This window comes from Amyelois transitella, chromosome 11 (assembly GCF_032362555.1).
Source record: "Amyelois transitella isolate CPQ chromosome 11, ilAmyTran1.1, whole genome shotgun sequence".
NCBI classification, from domain to species: domain Eukaryota; kingdom Metazoa; phylum Arthropoda; class Insecta; order Lepidoptera; family Pyralidae; genus Amyelois; species Amyelois transitella.
This window is the reverse complement of record NC_083514.1, coordinates 9,189,627-9,207,614: the sequence shown is the minus strand read 5'-3', so window position 1 is coordinate 9,207,614 and position 17,988 is coordinate 9,189,627. Positions and strand designations below refer to the sequence as shown.

The following is a 17,988-nucleotide window of genomic DNA, read 5'->3' as shown; positions in this document are numbered from 1 at the left end:
TGTGGACATATTTTTACCTTCTCGCAATTCTTGGGATCTTAATCTGATTTATTTTTATTTTTGTGGGAACAAATATTTATGAACGTGTCTATTTGAATTTGGAATTTTGAAAAGTACTTACCGCTTTACATAATGTAATGGGCGTAAATTATCAAATTGTGTGGAAAATACGAATTATTATAAAAAATAAAAATAGGGGGAAAAATATTTGATTAAATTCTTTTGTCATTTCATCAAAGATAAAAAAAACGACTACTGTAAAAAATAAAAAACGACACTCATTAAGAAGTACAATGTTAATTTGAAAATGCAATAATGAAATGAATTGATTGTTTCCAAGATTTTACAGGTGTCTAGAAAATGCGTTTCAACCATGAGATTATAAAAGGATGTTTCAATAAATGTCGTTTAGTGTCCATCTGAAGCAAAATTCTATTTAAAAGCGTTATTTTTAAGAAAATTAAGATATTTAAAGTATTGCCTTGTGTAGTGCCAACAAATTGCACGCTATGAAATAATTTTATTTTGTAGTTATAATTAACAGATTCGTGTAAAGAGTGCCATGATCACATTAATATTTAAGGTATGTTCAAATCAAAGCGTTCTGTATGGAGTACCTACAAAGATGATCAAATACAAAACATAAAAATCAAGAAAATTACCTTTATATTTTTCCTTATAAAAATTACTACAGAACATTTTATAATTCGATGAAAATGAAACGATGATAACTGCCAGTATTTGATGTTGTATAGTAAGTAGGTTGTGTTCTAACGTTTTGTATGTAGTCTAACTAAAGACGACAGATTAATTAACAAAATTAATCGGTGCTAAAAAGTATGTAATGATAAAAAAATAAGAAAAAGTAGTGTTTTAGGCATGGAAAATACATCACGCTATATTTTGATAAAAAGAGAAGTAACTATTATATAATAGATTTAAATATTTTCCTGATTTAATGAAAATAAACTATTCATTATAGCTTGTGTACCTACAAATAAAATGGATTTCACTATAAAAGTAGTTCATTTCAACAAGAAACCTTATTATTTGTATTCGATTTTATCAACAGTCCCTAGTAAAGAATCTCTTTTATTTAATAGTTGTGCGTCGTTCAAAAGTTGTGCTTATTTATTTTTCTGCTTGATGTTTTTTTGTCTAAATGATGTGTAAATAACTAACGGCAGAAAAACATTGGGATTAGTGCGGGGTTTTACTGCATCAAACGAATCTTGTAAAACTCGAATTTCTATGGAACTGGAACATCACTGCCTTTTCACTAGTTGGCGCTTATAGTCGAGAAAAGAAAATGATAAAAAGTAGTAATAATACTTGTTTATTATTAAATGGCATGGGGTGAAAAACGTCCCCGAGGGAGACCCCAGATGCGTTGGGACGACGACATCAGACAGATAGCAGGGACAAGATGGATGCAAGTGGCACAGAGCCGCGATGAATGGCGTAGTTTGAAGGAGGCCTACACCCAAGGGGTAGAGACGGGCTGAAGAGAGAGAGATTATTAAATGACATACATATTCGCGTTTGAATGCTCCATTCGTTTGATAGAGTAAAAACTCTACGTACTAACCCCATAGAATATTAGCGAAGCTTAGTTTTTTCTTTGTGTTTAGCTATGTAAGTTAAATGAATTAATTTAGAAACCTGGATTTTACAATTTTCTGCAACTTTTTGTTGTCACCAAACAATGTGCCTTACAGAATTATGTTGCCTTTATGATAAAATGTAACAAATTATAATTATATAACTAGATTATAATATATTTTTGATGTTACAACTTTCATAAAGTTGTTAATATACTAACATTTTTTATAATAAATATTTACCAAATATTTACATTGTTTCATTTTTATAACCTCAAGTACCAATTTATTGGTATATTTTTGGGAATCGCAATAAAAATACATGCATGATAGGCAGATTTTTTTTTATTAATTCGGTATATTTCAATACCTATATCATTTATAAAGACGATTACATTTTGGAAGAAAATTAAACTTAAAACCTATGACTTACAGCTTTTAGCCGATCAACTTGGCACATTTCAAAATGCAATTACACGGTACCTTCTTCGTTAACCTCATCAACGAAATCTGCCATCATATCATCAACTGTTATAGTATCATTAAGAGCACCAATTTTAATTGTTACTTCAGGAACTAAAACTTCATCATCTATCATTATTTTCTCAGGAGATTTATTTCCATTCACTTTGGGTGTTTCACATTCAGTTTTAGCCTTTTCAGCGCCATCTTGTGAATTTTTGACAACTTGCCCGCAAGTTATCTGAATGTCATCGGTGTCATTAGTACTCGGAAGATTATCATCGTCATTTTTTTCTAAAACTGGCACTTCTTTCACCGTTGCGGGTAAATCGTATGCTATTTCAGCTGATAATGGCATATCTTCATCTACTGTTTCATTTGAAGCGTTAATTGGTAGTTGAGTTTTGGCTTCATAAATATTATCTTTTCCGTCGTCTTGAGAACTAGGAGCATCTTTTTCATGGTTATTTGAAACTTCAGTAACAGTATTGACTTCTATTTGTGTATTATTTTCAACTGTATCTACTACATCGTTGGGGATATAAACTGTTTGTTTATTACTTTCAGGAATATCATTGTTTTTACTAGAAGTATCGACAACAATTTCTATTGAAATGTCTCCATTTTCATTCTCTTTTTCATTAGCTTTATCATTTTCTTGAACTAGTTCTACGTCTCCGTCAGATTCATCGCTGATTTCTACGGAACTAACAGAGTCACTGCTAACGCTTATCTTGTCTAATGTATCTTCTTCAAGTCTTGGCTTCTTATTTGATGGTTCATCTAGTATTGTTATTATTTCGTTGGAATTTTCAGTTGTAACTCTGTAAAGAAAACATAGCTTAAGTTAATTCCTTGTGTCGATTCAGTAACTACTACAGTAGTACAGTAACTAGTACCTAACCTATATCTTTTTTTAACCGCCTTAAAAAGGTGGTTCTCAGTTTGACTTGTATGTATGTATGTATGTTTGTCCGCGATTATCTCGCAATTCGCTGAACGGATTTCGATACAGTTTCCAGAGTTACATCTAAGAGAATACATACATAAAATCACGCCTTTCCACTTGCACTATCTCCGCGTACTTCTTTCGCTTCATCCACATTCATAACTCTCTTGGTACTCTTGACCTGACTCTTTGCCAGGTCGTCTATCATTTGATCAAGATACGTTTGTCTAGGCCTTCCCACTCCGACCTTTCCCTCCACATGTTATCCCTTAGTCGCATTTTACGACGTCCATTTTACTAAAGCGCCGGGAACCACACGGCACATTACAATCATTCGTGATTGTATTCAATAGCATTTACAAAATTTGTTCTATAAACATCATACCTGTTCTCTAAAAAGGCGTCCAAAGCGGCTTTATTCCTTTGTTGCATTTTAGATTTCTTCAACTCCGCACGCTTCTGCTTGTCGTCCGCGACTTCTAACGCGAAGTTTATCGACGGCGGCGAACAGTGTAGGTGCATCCGTATGTCTAGGAGGGCTTGTGAACAGAACTTCGATATCTGTGGGTAAAAAGAAAGCAACATATTTCCATATATACTTTTCAATGTAATAAACATTCACAACGCCATCTCTCGAGTACATAATAAGTTTTTCGTAAACCCCACGGGCAAGGAATTTTTTTCCGGGATCCTTGTCTATGACTTTAATACACCTATACTTAATACCCTATATACGTGTAAAACAAGACAATGGTCATTTTGGGGAAGGCTTAAATAAAATAAATATAAATATATACGGGACAAATTACACAGATTCAGTTAGCCTCGAAGTAAGTTCGAGACTTGTATTACGATATCTAACTCAAAGATACTATATTTTATAATAAATACTTTATATACATAAACATCTAAAACCCAGGCCAATCAGAAAAAGGCCTTTTCTCATCATGCCCTGGCCGGGATTCGAACCCGGTGCCTCCGGTCTCACAGACAAGCGTACTACCGCTGCGCCACAGACGCCGTCGATTACGATTTTTGAGACGAATTTGAGATTCCTTTATAACGCAATTGACTAACAACCTGTCACAATGTATTATGATTGTTGTCTTGATCTGCCGCTTAAGGGATATTATCCCTTACATCATCATATCTGTTGGTAATTGGATCAAAACGATGTATTGTTGTGTGTTATTTGCAGCTGGCAAACAGTACTGTGTAGATGGCGCCACTTAGCGGGCGAGGCTTTCCTTATCGCTTCCAACGCTCGGAGCAAGCACAACGCTCGCTCGCTCAAGTGAGATACGGAAGTATTTATTGTGAGTTAAAACTAGTTATCCTTCTAGATATATTATATAAATACTTAGATGAACTAGTTTTTACTCTTTAAGCGATATAGATAGTTACTCTGTCTGCTAATAAAGGATGGCGCGAAATTCCCGCGGGAGCTGAAGTAAGCGAGAGTTTTCGTTTTACGCGACCGGAACCGCAGGTATACTGAAGTTATACATAATTATACATACCTCCCTCTGTTGGGAATTGATCAAAACGCTGTACAGTTGCAAGCAGTACTGTGTGGGCGGCGCCACTGTCGCGGGCGTGGTTTTCCTCGTGGCTTCCAACGCTCGCAGCAGCCACAGCGCTCGCTCGCTCGAGTATGACTCTAGGGAGTAACATTCGCGTACTAGACGTTCTTGGAATAGCTGTAATAAGGGAAAAATCCTTATATAATGTGGACGTCTTTTTGTCTTATGTCCCGGTAGAATCTTCTGTTTATTTATAACTTGATTAGCGACTTCGCACGGGTAGCATTTATAGATATAAACCTTTCTAAGAAAACCCTTTTTCCAACAGTTCAAATCGGAACAAAATTCCTACAACAACTTTCCGTGATAAGGCAAACATACAGACAGAGAAAGTATTATTAAGACTTTACTTAATAACATGTAATATTAGATATTTATATTATAAAACTTCAAAAGTTAAACTTGCTTAGTGCTACCTTAATGTCCGGTCTGGTAAAAAACGTAGTCCTTTTTTCGTATATATAATATCATCAAAATCGATTCATTTTTTTGAGTTTTTGAGTTTAATTGTAACGAACAAAAATACAAATCTTCTTTCTTTATAAAATTAGTTTGGATTAAGAATTCTCACCTTGTGGGTAGTCGGTTTGAGGAATATCCCGCACACAGTCAAGAAGGTTTCCGCGCATTCTAACGCGGCTATAGCCACTTCATCATTTATGTCTTCAGGTCTAAAAAAGAAAGAACATACATACATACATATCGTCACATCTATATCCCTTGCGGGGTAGACAGAGCCAACAATCTTGAAAAGACTGAATGGCCACGTTCAGCTATTTGGCTTAATGATAGAATTGAGATTCAAATAGTGACAGGTTGCTAGCCCATCGCCTAAAAAAGACTCCCAAGTTTGTAAGCCTATCCCTAAGTCGCCTTTTACGACATCCATGAGAAATAGATGGAGTGGTCCTATTCTTTTTTGTATTGGTGCCGGGAACCACACAGCACGGCACAAAAAAAAGAAAATAGTGTAAAAATCGGTTCAATTAAGGAGCGACTGCACCACATACTTGTTCTTCCTAGGATCCTGGGGTATGCTCTTGACCATGGGTCTTGGAGTCAGATTTTTATATGAAGCGCCTGCCATTTGACCTCCGCAACCTTTGCAGGTAAACCTGACCTGGTATTGGATTCATCATGGTGACACATCCAGTTGCCTGAATGACCTCTCTCACCGTAAAAGAACCGGTTAGTATTCAAACTAATGTTCAACTACCTCTGCCAAAATGCGACGAATTTTGAGCCATTTACAAAAAAATACAGGTTTTTTTAGAAAATTCCATAGGATCTAAGTTTTTGGAATCAAAGATATGTCATTTCCCTCTTAATTATATATACGTTATATTTCAAAAAGATAACATATCCCGTGAAGAGGTAACAAACAAACAAACTAACTTTCGAATTTATAATATTAGTTTGGATTACCAGTATCAATCTATACTAATATTATAAAGCTGAAGAGTTTGTTTCTTTGAACGGGCTAATCTCAGGGACAACTGGTTCAAATCTAAAAATTATTTTTATGTTGAATAGACCATTTATCGATGAAAGGCTTTAGGCTATTAAACATCACGCTGCAACTATTAGGAGCGCAGAAATAATGGAAAATGTGAACAATACGGGGAAAATTATTCATCCTCGAGGGCTTCAACGATGCCCAAAATTACTATTCAACGCGAAGTCGCGGGCACAGCTAGTGCAGTATAAAATTAAAAGTAAAAAGTAAAAAGAATTTATTCAAAGATTCAGAAGAAAAGAAGAGAAGAAATTCTCACAAGAAAATTATAACTTAAAAGAAATAAATTGCTGTTAAAAAGTACTTACACGACGACTTTGTTCTTCTCACCGGGCATATGCGATGCCATGTTGCCCCCTTGCAGCATGGAGTTGGCCAGTCTCTTCCTAGCCTTCTTGCTTAAATTTTTCGTTGGTTGTGTACTCATCTGGAATTTAAAATAAATTTATAAAGGCATTTTTATTTGATGAATCCGATTTTGATCCAGGTATGTCCGGATTTCTCTCAACTGGGAATTATTACAAAAAAAATGTTAAAAAGATTCCGTTACATACATAGATACAACCCAAGCTAATAAAAGTGTAGTAAAAATGAATTATTATCTTCTAAAAAAGTGAAAATTTACATTTACATACATAAAAAAATAGTCTTGTCTGTATCCCCTGCGGGGTAGACAGAGTCAACACCACCAGTCTTGAAAACACTGATAGGCCACGCTCATCTGTTTGTCCTAATGACAGAATTGAGATTCAAATAGTGGCAGGTCGCTAGCCCATTGCCTATTGCCCAAGAATCCCAAGTTTTGTAGCCTATCCCTTAGTCGCCTTTAATGACATCCATGGGAAAGGGATGGAGTGGTCCTCTTCTTTTTTGTTATTGGCGCCGGGAACCACACGTCACATAAGACATAAGGTACAATAATGTGTAATTTTTAAACTAAGAAACAGTTCTGTTTATTCAAAACTCCGCGTACAGTGAGCTGGACGACGTGTCGGGCGGGCGTGACGTCACGCGCCACGTGGGCGGCCAGCTCGCCCGGCCAGCGCGCGCCGGCGCCCGCGCAGCGGTGCGCGCGCAGCGTGCCCAGCCAGCGGGACAGGCTGCGGTAGGCGGCGCAACGGACCTTACTGGGGAAATATAAATACATAGATAATATTAAATTATACATACATACATAAAATCACGCCTCTTTCCCGGAAGGGTAGGCAGAGACTACCCCTTTCCACTTGCCACGATCTCTGCATATTTCCTTTGCTTCATCCACATTCATAACTCTCTTCATGCAAGCTCGGCGGTTTCGGGTACTTTAAATTATATTTAATACTAATTGTCCCGGCATACGTTGTTTTGCCCATATTAATATTTTTTAAGTGATTTCTAGTTAAAAAAAATAATTTAAAAGTGGACATCCCTTATCACTAAGGGATATGAAAAATAGATGTTGGCTAATTCTCGGACTATCGCGAATTAGCATACGCGCTATGATAAGCTGGTGGAGTGTGACGTTTGAAATGTCACCATAGACTCTTCGCTGCTATTGGTTGAGCGCGTCGTATTCTCACTGTAATTGGTTGATGGCATGTGACGTCAGTGAAGTCGCCACAAACCAAAAGCTTGTATTATTTATCAAGCACACACATTTCTAAGAAAACACAAAGTACTAAATTGGGACGCGAAATTTGCTACAGGAGAATTTGCAGAGGCTCAATAAAGCTTCATTTATTTTAAATGAAAACATATACACTTCTATACTAATATTTTAAAAAGATAAAGTTTGTAAAGGCGGTACTTCGGAGAAACTGAAGCAATCATAAAAATTTTACTTTTATTTTTTTAATTTACATACTTTACAACAACAAGGTTGCTAGTATTTTACAAACAGTAAACATTTATACCTCGACTCATTGCTGGAATTTTCTGATGTCCACTTGAGGGTCTGCATTGCAAATCGGATGACAAGTGATGAAAAAGGAATCAGGTTGGCACCAAGGCTAAAATATAAAAAAATAATTTTAAAATTAGAAAATATTACATATGTAAATGTATATAAAGCAATAAAAATAATATAACTTTTTTTTCCAAATTGTTTTCCTTTGTTTGTTTGATTTGTTTTTTGTTTGTTGTTGTTGTCCCCCAAAATTTGATTTTGAAGTATAATTCCATGTACAGCCACAATGTTTTCTTGTGTTTAACCTTCTCAAAATAGGTAGTTCTCAGTGTGAGCAGTATGTATGTTTGTCCTTGATTATATCGCGTTTCGATTAACCGATTTTGATGCGGTGTTTGTTACACTTAAGAGAAGGTCTTAGAAACCTGACTTCAAAAATGGAGCATGTTGATTGCAGGCGTTTTTCTCTTTTTACAAAAGTTATATAAAACAGTAATTGTCTTAGACTCAATGTAAGTTCGAGATTGGGTTTTCAAAAAAAATTCTTACCATGCAATCAAAGCGTCCACAGTTCTCAGAACCTGAATTTTGATGACTGTTATATCCACATTACTGACGCTAGATGGCGCTATACTTAAAGCACGGATCAGAGCTTCTAGAATCGTCTGCGGTTGGACTGGCTTTGGCACTGGGTATATTTCCCTGAAAAAATAATTTGTTTTATTTTTGCACTAATAAATTATGTAGAGAAACACATGCAGAACAAAACTGCTCGTGGTACAATGGACAATACGAGTACGACAAAAAAATACCGTTCGAACATAAATACATACATATGGTCACGCCTATATCCCTTGCGGGGTAGACAAAGCCAACAGTCTTGAACAGACTGAATGGCCACGTTCAGCTATTTCGGCCAATGATAGAATTGAGATTCAAATAGTGACAGATTGCTAGCCCATCACCTAAAGAAGAATCCTAAGTTTGTGAGCCTATCCCTTAGTCGCCTTTTACGACATCCATGGGAAAGAGATGGAGTGGTCCTACTCTTAAAACCTTATTGTTATGGGTAACAAATGTTAAACTCATGTCGTGACCTGATCCAAAATTCGATGATGCTTCTTGAATGTGTATGTGTATTTGAGTAATAGCGTGTTAATCGCATTAGTACATTAATGTAAAATTATTTCTTAAACATACCAAAGTTCCCGGCACTTTAGAAAAGAACCACTCAATATGTTCCCATGGATGTCGTTAAAGGCGACTAAGGAAAGGCTTATTAACTTCGAAACTTGAAAAATCGAATCTAGTCATACATATAGTCACGTCTATATCCCTTGCCGGTAGACAGACTATGAGAAAGAAATGGAGTGGTTCTATTGTATGTATAGTGCGTGGAACCACACGGCACAATTTATAGAAATCACATTTACTTACACAAGCATGGCTTGGATAAAAACGAAAACATTCCTCAGTCTTGTGCACAGAAGCGTCTGTCTTTCAACATTCTTGTCTACGTGTTTCACATTACTTATGTTTGTAAGAGCAGTCAGTAATGGTGAATTTATCACTTGTGGTTCTTCATTCTGAAAAATTATGAGTTTATTTCAATATTGTATAAGTTCTTTTCAAAACATATACATACAATCACATCTATATTCCTTGCGGGGTACACAGTCTAGAAAAGACTGAAAGGTCACATTCAGCTGTATGGTTTAATGATAGAACTGAAATTCAAATAGTGAGTGCTAGTCCACACTTTCAAGAGGAATCTAAAGTTTACAAGGCTATCTTTAGTCGCCTTTTACAACATCAATGGGAAACTTATGGAGTGGTTCTATTCTAAAGTGCCTTAAACCACACAGCATGTGTCATAAGCATATTATTAAATGTAACAACACATTCATTATACACACAGTCATTGAAAAATGGCAGTGTTCCCTAGTTAAACATAAATATGTTTGTAGGCAACTAACCTCTGAATTACCATTATATAAGTCCACCAAATTTGGGAATATACTCCTGAGCAACAAGTGAACGGAATTGCAGAGCACTCTCATCTCATCCCGCCAGCAACTCTTAGCTGTTGCCGATTTCTCCTGTGGTGGACGTACCTGGTGATGGAGAGAGGAATTCATATCAAACAATAAGTGGCCCGCCACAGCTTTGTCTGTGGTACATACATGCAGACAATGTACCTTATTAACAATAAAAGAATTTTCACGAACTGTTCAGTATTAAAGAAAACTAACCCTTACAAAGAAACAATCCACATTGTAAACTTTACCTCTTTTAATAATATGGATTTCAATGATCTATTTCTGTAGTGGACTGTCAGGCCCAAAGCAGAGGGTGCAGCTGGGGAACATGTAAAGATGAACAGAGAATTTCCCACAATATTTCTCAAACTTTCATTTGGTAAGCTTAATTTGTGTTTAGCTATTGCCTACAACTACATGGAATTAAGGTTTATCTTTTCTCAATATCCTACATACATACATACATAAAATCGCGCCTCTTTCCCTGAGGGGTAGGCAGAGACTACATCTTTCTATTTGTCACGATCTCTACATACTTTCTTTGCTTCATCCACATCATCCTCAACTATCCTATCAGTAAAAAAATTATAACATTGTGTTGGTTGTGCCTCCCTCCCTCTGTGATCCATACTTGCGGGAAGAAAATTGATGTTTTTACGATTTTTTTAAGAAACTCACCTGCTGTAGCGCATGTGCACACTTGGCTGCTTCTAAGACATAGAAGAAATTACTACTGTCCAAAAAATGTGTTAAATATGTTTCTGCTGTGTTTCTATGCGACATACAGTATTTCGGGAACCTAAAATATTATAAAAAATTAAATAAAAGTGGTTTTCAATAAGTTTTTGAGAAAACTTTTCGATGATAAGAAGAGGTTAGAATACCGGGTGATAATGTTTTCTAAAGCGCGTAACCATCTGATGCAGTCCAATTCAGTGTGTTTGTTGAGGTTCAAGAAGAAGCTTGAAAGTGCATCTTTAACAACTTCACCGTTATTAGGGTCTATATCCCGGATTTTGTTCAATATTTGACCTGAAAGTTCAATAACAATAATGACTGTGTACAAGGCAGGAGATACATTCAATTTTTATTTAACAAGGTACAGTCAATAATCAGACAATGCTTACTCATTTTTTGATTATATGTCACTGATAGTAGGTATTATTTAACTACACTAGGTATTTATTTAACTTTTAAATAACAGAACTTAACTCCACACAACATTGATAACTCCAAAAAACATGTGCGAGAATTTTTACGTTTTGACGTTGACATTTTTAAACGATGGAGAGAATGGCAACACAAGTAATGAGCATTACCAGTGTTGCCAACTTAGTGGAATTTCCACTAAATCTGGTGGTTTTGACTTGCCTATGAGTTTCAGTGGCTAGTGGATTTATCTAGTGGAATTTAAGAACTTTGTATTTTTTAAATTATTGGAATAACGCCTATAAAATCCACCCGTATCGTTGTTGGAGTTCAATTTCTAGACTCATCAATCAATAATTTGCCAACCATCAATTTAGTGGTGAGTAAAACGCCCAAAAGGACGGGCATCCAGGCCAGAAACTGTTAAAAAAACGAATTGTTTTAAACATTTATTTTAAACATCATTTATTTTTATTTAATTGTAACTAAACTTATAACAATTTGTTTACTCTGATTAATTTGAATATCTAATATTTGCCGCTTAATCCGCCAAAAGCGACATCAGGTGCTAATTTCGACAAAACAGAAATAAAGTTAGTGGAAAATTTTGTGTTTTTTTTTTGATGGTGCGATTTTTTTTAGTGGATTTCTAGTGGTTTTAGGTCGATTCTAGTGGGGAGCTTGATACGTCGTTGGCAACACTGAGCATTACGTCAATTTTACGTCATTGTGGTGCGTGCGTCGCTTGTATTTGTTGTATACTTTCGGTTATTTTCAGTTAATTAAAATTATAGTTACATAATTTAATTAGTCGGGTAACTTTACTGTATAATAAATTTGTATTGATAGCTATTGAAATGGCTACTTTGGAAGATAAGATTCTGGGTGAGAAGCTGCACAATTATTGCAGTAGTAGTGAAGATGAGGGCGATTCGGATTATGAAGACAGCAGGAGCGGTGATGAGGAAGGTAACGCTCCAAAGCCGGAGGGTAGCTCTGCTGATCCACCTCCTGTGAACAGTTGGAATGGGACCGCAAGTAATACGGGCCCGAAGGGTGTGTTGGAAGATTGGCGGCGTTTCCAAGAGATGGAAAGAGCCGCAAGACGTGAGAAAGAAATTGAAAGCTGGGAATTGGCTAAAAAGCTGACTTTGGCCACTAGAACTGCAGCCGAGGAAGAACAAGCCAAAGAAGTAGAGGCCTTGGAAGAAGAGTGGAAGGAACTGCTTGATGAAGAGTACCTCATGAAATACCAACAACAAAGAAAGCAAGAACTGATGGAGAAACTACAAAAACTTAAGAAATTCGGTAAAGTGTTGACTTTAAACAGTAAAGAGGAGTTTTTGGATGCCATAGATCAAGAGGATCCTACTGTTACTGTTGTTGTTCACATTTATAATCATAGTGAAGAAGCATGTCAGACAATGGACGGCTGTTTGAAAATTTTGTCCCAAGAACATCCTGCTGTGAAATTTTGCCGGATCCAAGCAGATAAAACTGGTTTGAGCCGGCAATTCAAAGTTGATGGTGTCCCTGCTTTACTGGCATACAAAGGTGGTGACATAATTGGTAACTTTGTTGGGCTGGGCAAAACACTTGGTGAGGACTTCTTTGCCACAGATGTTGAGGGTTATCTTGTTTCATATGGAATATTACCTGAAAAATACTGATTCTTTGAAATTAGTTTAGTCTTCTAGTATTTGTTTATATCTAACTCTACTAGAAGATTGTTGCCAAATTTTGCATTTCAAAACTTGTATGTATTTGACAAAAGTCTAGTTGCAGGGGCTTGTATAGGTTGCAGAGGTCTCAGTAGCTTGGGAAGCAAAATGCAACCAAGCAAAGATCCAAGAGAGAAGAGTGCATAATAATATGAGGCATTTATTTCATATCTTTCTAGTAAGATTTATAAGTAAAGCAATTTATTGCAAGTTGATAGTAAGAATAAGTTAGACAATAGTCATAATTGTAAACTGCCTTTTAAAATGGTGTTCAATATTATGAATTTTTGTAGATTTTATAACACAAATTTTCTTTATTGGTTGCTTCTGTTGTTATTGCAACAATATTATATTCCCTATGTATCTGTGTACCTGCTTACTCTTTAAATATGTATATTAAAAATATTTGAATAAATTACATAACATACAAGGTTTATAAATGTTCTGGTGTATGTTTATTAACAAATTTTTAACTACAAACTAACCTTCTTCCCCATTTTATATTGTATATTCTCAATAGTTAGTTCTAAGTCAGAAGCATGTAGTTAATCTTGAAAGGTAATCCCACTTAATACTTGAGATATCATAAATGACATCAGACAGTAGGTTACATTATATTGCATTGTTTGTAGTGATTAAGAGGTTAACATGTTGTGTATCAATGAGATTTTAACCTGAGAAGTCTTCAGTGCCCAATAATCTAGAATTTTTTTGGAAGCAAAAGTAGTAACTAAAGTGTAGTTTTGTTAATTTTGGAACATGAATAGGGTTAAATAAAAATTTTTATTCATTTTTCAAACTTATCACCAATGATTAATAGTTTGGTTTGAATAATTTTTGTTTTTTTAATCTAAATTTAATTTAAATCTTAAGTAGGTTAATTGTATTTAGGCTATTAAGATTTTTTTTTGCATTTTAAGTACCTAGTTGTAGTACCTATGTTTAGAAAAAAATATTTATTTTATTATTTCAAGAAAAATTGTTGAAAGTTTGGTTTGCTAGGGTAAAAAAAATTAAGAAAAGCAGTCTTTAGGTATTTTATTATAGTTTTATGTTGATATATTAAGAATATTTCAACTGGAAATGATAAAAATAGTACTGAATGTAGTTGAAGGTCGTACATAATTAAGTAGAATAAGGAAAATGGTTTCCACATGATGTCCCACCAATTATCTATTTTTTATTAGCTGCAATCTCAATTATAAAATGTTTTCTTTTCCTCAATAATGTGTTTTATTTTTGTCTGTTTTGTTATAGAGCTATCTATAAGAAGTTCTTCAAGTAGGTGATTTTGTTCTTTATTTTTGTAACTATTGTAATTGTGAAAGCAAATTCTATACTTATATTATGAACAGAAAGGATTTTGTTTTGTATTATTGTTTATATCAAATAAATATTTACTAACCGTTTTGACGAAATTTGGCATAGACATAAAAATAGTAGTTACCTATATACCATATCAAAAAATTTACTAAATTTAGCTGAACCTTATACAATATAATAAAACATTACACATACATTTTAAAAATTTATTTACGACAGTGAGAATATATCCGTACAAGAATCGCTTAAACTACGTCAAAAAAAAATTGTTCTTATCAATATCACTTATTCCTACATACTGTGTACTCGAATATCATTACAATTTCTGAATATGTTGGAATACTTTTAGAAAATACCTCTGGAACGCATCACGTATAGAAACATCGAGAGGACGGCTGCAACAGCCAAGCACTGCAAAAGGTTCTAACAGAGTTCCACGATTTCATCACTTATTTCTGTGCGCCTGCGTTTCGGCGGTTTAGCTGTGGGTTCGTCGTCGTCTTCCTCGATGATTTCCATGTCACTGTCGCTATCCTCCTTGGACCTCGAGGGCCCAGGTTTGGGTTCATTGGACCCGTTTCCGTTGGACCCGTTTGCCGGCTTCGCTTCCTCTTTCGGTGCGAGCGCTGGCGAGTCGCTGTCGGTGACCAAACGCCATGATTTCTCCTCGTCTTCTTGTTGCAGCCGCACTCTGACTTCGTAGTTTTGGAGGAAGTCGTCCACGATGAGAGCGCATCCGTCATTCAGACCGATTTCCTCTAAGGTTTTGTCGTTGTTGTGGTCCGTTTCGCCTGGTTCCGATGACAGCACGACCAGGCCTTTGCCCTCGACCGTGGCGTCGGGGGCTTGCATATTGAGGCCCTCTTTGAATGCTGCGGTCAGATCTTTTAGAGTTAGTTGCTTGATGTTGCAAGCGAGGCCGACTTCTGGTTTTGGGGCGCATACGTAACATTTTGGGTTCGGCGGGGCGATAGCTGAAACAACAGGTTTCCTCTTTAAAAAAGAAACGCACAAATAGGTTCCCAACTTTTAGTTTTTAATAATGGCAGACTGGGAGATAATAATACAGTCTCCATCTCAGGCTTGCTTTGGCCAGCCGGCCAGAGTGGAGTCGCAAGAGCAGATCCTATGCACCAGGATGGAAGTGTATTGCACGTAATGGCGTAATAGCGGGGAAACCAGCACGGGGTCATACCTCGTGCTCGTGAAACCGGGGCCGCATAATAATAAAGTTTATTTGTTTAACTTTTTAATAGATAACTAGCGAACTAAGATTGTCGTAAAATGGAAATGACAAAAAAAATTTTTATTGTGGGATATCCATGAAAGATAGACATATACCATCGCGGAGTTTTCTGTAGACCTTTTCAATGTGTACAAATAATTAGTACATTATTTTGATAAATCTCGTATAGGGTTCAGCCTGCGTTTGCAATGGAAGCGGAAAAAAGTATGATAATTAACAACATTACATTAGAAATCTCAAAAATAACAGTATTTCTCCACTCTAACCTCTTGAATCACTCTATCTATTGAAAAAAAAAATCGCATCAAAATCCGGTGGGTAGTTTTAAAGAAAGCATACAAAGGGACATAGGGACAGAGAAAGCGACTTTGTTCTATACTATGTAGTGATAGTAATGACAGGAAGCAACGAAATGAATTTGAGAATAAATAAAAGATCTTACTCTTCTCCGACAGGAACAGCTGACCGCGGTGGTTGACTTTGGGCCGCAGATACACGCTGGAGCACGTGTCGATGTCTCCCTTGAGGATGGCCTGAGCCCTCAGTACGGCGAGCCCGGCCACTATAGCGTTCGCCGTCGCTATAGCTGGGATTATGTTGCCCGCCATCGCTGTGAAATCAATCATATGTACAATATAATCACGTCTATATCCCTTGCCAGTGTGGTACCCGGCGCCAATAGAAAAAAGAATAGGACCACTCCATGGATCTCTCCCATGGATGTCGTAAAAGGCGACTAAGGGTTAGGCCTCTAAACTTGAGATACTTCTATTAGGCGGTTACACTTTGAATTTGGCCTTTCAGTCTTTTCAAGACTGTTGGCTCTGTCTACCCCGCAAGGGATATAGAGGTAGACAGCTAACAGAAAGAACTAATAGGCCACGTTCAGCTGTTTGGCTCAATGATAGAACTGAGATTCAAATAGTGACAAGTTGCTAGCCCGTCGCCTAAAAGAATCCAAGTTTATAACCCTATCCCTTAGTTGCCTTCTACGACACTCATGGGAACGAGATGGAGTGATCCTGTTCTTTTTTATATTGGTACCGGGAACCACACAGCACAAAAGTTACACAGTAACTACATTACTTTATTAGCGGACCCCAGGTCCCCAAGCGTAGTGGTGTAGGTAGCAAATTGTGAACAGACAAAGAGAACTACATATAACTTACATACATACATACATAAAATCACGCCTCTTTCCCGGAGGGGTAGGCAGAGACTACCTCTTTCCACTTGCCACGATCTCTGCATACTTCCTTCGCTTCATCCACATTCATAACTCTCTTCATACAAGCTCGGCGGTTTCGGTTATATAACTTACATTTGATCTCAAATCTCGACTTGAGCGGTATGTTGAAGATGTGAGCGCGGATGTTGGCGCAAGCCGTGACAAAATCCATTGCGCTCTTTTCGTCCTTGTCCCACACAAGATGGTCGCCGGCCGGGCGACTGCGCAACTCCGCTTGTAACGCGCTACAACTTGATGCAAACACCTGAAATATGAAATAATTTGTTTTGAAAAGATAACACATACATACATACATACATATAATCACGTCTATATCCCTTGCTGGGTAGACAGAGCCAACAGTCTTGAAAAGACTGATAGGCCACGTTCAGCTGTTTGGCTTTATGATGGAATTGAGATTCAAATAGTGACAGGTTGCTAGCCCATCGCCTAAAAGAAGAATACCAAGTAATTATATAAGCCTATCCTTTAGTCGCCTTTTACGACATCCATGGGAACGAGATTGAGTGGTCCTATTCTTTTATTTATTGGTGCCGGGAACCACACGGCACGAAAAGATAACACATGTGGTAAATTTTGAGAGTGATGCTCATTCTTGTGCCTTCTAATAATTTTAACACACAATTTTATTTTTTCTTTCTCCTGGCATTAGTACCGGTTGCATCGTCACCACTCTGGAGAAGTCCGGGGTATGCCTTTGACCATGGATTCCAGATTGTATGAGTCAGGATTTTACACGAAGTCTGACCACCGTATTGGATTGATCATGGTTATACATCCAGTTGCGCGTTGGTTTCCTCACCATGTTTCCCTCACCGTAAGACCATAGGTTAGTATTCAAACTAATGTACATCACTTTAAAAAATTGTCATTATGTACATGGCTGGGGTGGAATTTGAATCTGTGCCTTTATGCGCATCAAACATTTTAACCAGGCACCTTAGCGATACCTACGACCACCGACAATATATAGCGTACTCCCCACACAAGTGCATATATTCAAATTAAAAAATTCAAGTGCGTTTGCGTACTACATTGAAAAAAAAAACAATTATTTAATAATTTTAATAAAATCGAACACTTAGTGGGTAGAAAATAAAATAATTGTAGTTCAAACGTAACGGCAAGTAGTCAGTACCTATCTTAACATAGCGGAATTACTTTGAATGTGAGATTTTAGTGTTTTTTTAAATAACGAAAGGGTTTTGATTTCTCTAATATCTAATTAGATTAATAGAATTATTATACAATTTTGTTCCTTC

General features: G+C 36.5%; 3 protein-coding genes across 3 annotated transcripts in view; 1 reads left to right on the top strand and 2 right to left on the bottom strand.

Moving 5' to 3' along the window:
- Positions 1 to 1,938: 1,938 nt before the first annotated feature.
- LOC106136689 (uncharacterized) lies at positions 1,939 to 11,298 on the bottom strand. The gene is made up of 13 exons (XM_013337317.2): positions 11,166 to 11,298; positions 10,923 to 11,070; positions 10,717 to 10,837; positions 9,976 to 10,113; positions 9,437 to 9,585; positions 8,549 to 8,701; positions 8,007 to 8,102; positions 7,085 to 7,238; positions 6,420 to 6,538; positions 5,167 to 5,266; positions 4,533 to 4,712; positions 3,398 to 3,573; positions 1,939 to 2,887 (listed from the first exon to the last, which is right to left on the bottom strand). The coding sequence occupies exons 1-13, from the start codon at positions 11,167 to 11,169 to the stop codon at positions 2,074 to 2,076; spliced, it is 2,352 nt and encodes a 783-aa protein (XP_013192771.2). The 5' UTR covers positions 11,170 to 11,298; the 3' UTR covers positions 1,939 to 2,073.
- Positions 11,299 to 11,915: 617 nt separating this feature from the next.
- Positions 11,916 to 14,261, top strand: LOC106136703 (phosducin-like protein). Its single transcript, XM_013337330.2, has one exon. It carries the CDS (start codon positions 12,045 to 12,047, stop codon positions 12,855 to 12,857), a length of 813 nt encoding a protein of 270 aa, XP_013192784.1. The 5' UTR covers positions 11,916 to 12,044; the 3' UTR covers positions 12,858 to 14,261.
- A 162-nt stretch (positions 14,262 to 14,423) lies between these two features.
- LOC106136704 (SUMO-activating enzyme subunit 2) overlaps positions 14,424 to 17,988 on the bottom strand; it is a 283,092-nt gene continuing 279,527 nt past the window's right edge. The window contains exons 8-10 of the mRNA XM_060946562.1: positions 16,799 to 16,970; positions 15,920 to 16,087; positions 14,424 to 15,205 (exon numbers count right to left, since the gene is read on the bottom strand). Coding sequence (XP_060802545.1) covers positions 14,655 to 15,205; positions 15,920 to 16,087; positions 16,799 to 16,970 — 891 coding nt within the window. The 3' untranslated portion in view covers positions 14,424 to 14,654. The remainder of the gene's footprint in view (positions 15,206 to 15,919; positions 16,088 to 16,798; positions 16,971 to 17,988) is intronic.

Bases quoted from the DNA above. Each gene is read 5' to 3' on its own strand.
- LOC106136689 (XM_013337317.2), bottom strand. The intron at 10,838-10,922 runs GTATTCTAACCT...ATAATATTTTAG, and splicing joins TTAGAAAACATTATCACCCG to GTTCCCGAAATACTGTATGT. The intron at 2,888-3,397 runs GTATGATGTTTA...TTTTCTTTACAG, and splicing joins GACGCCTTTTTAGAGAACAG to AGTTACAACTGAAAATTCCA.
- LOC106136703 (XM_013337330.2), top strand. From the start codon at position 12,045: ATGGCTACTTTGGAAGATAAGATTCTGGGTGAGAAGCTGCACAATTAT.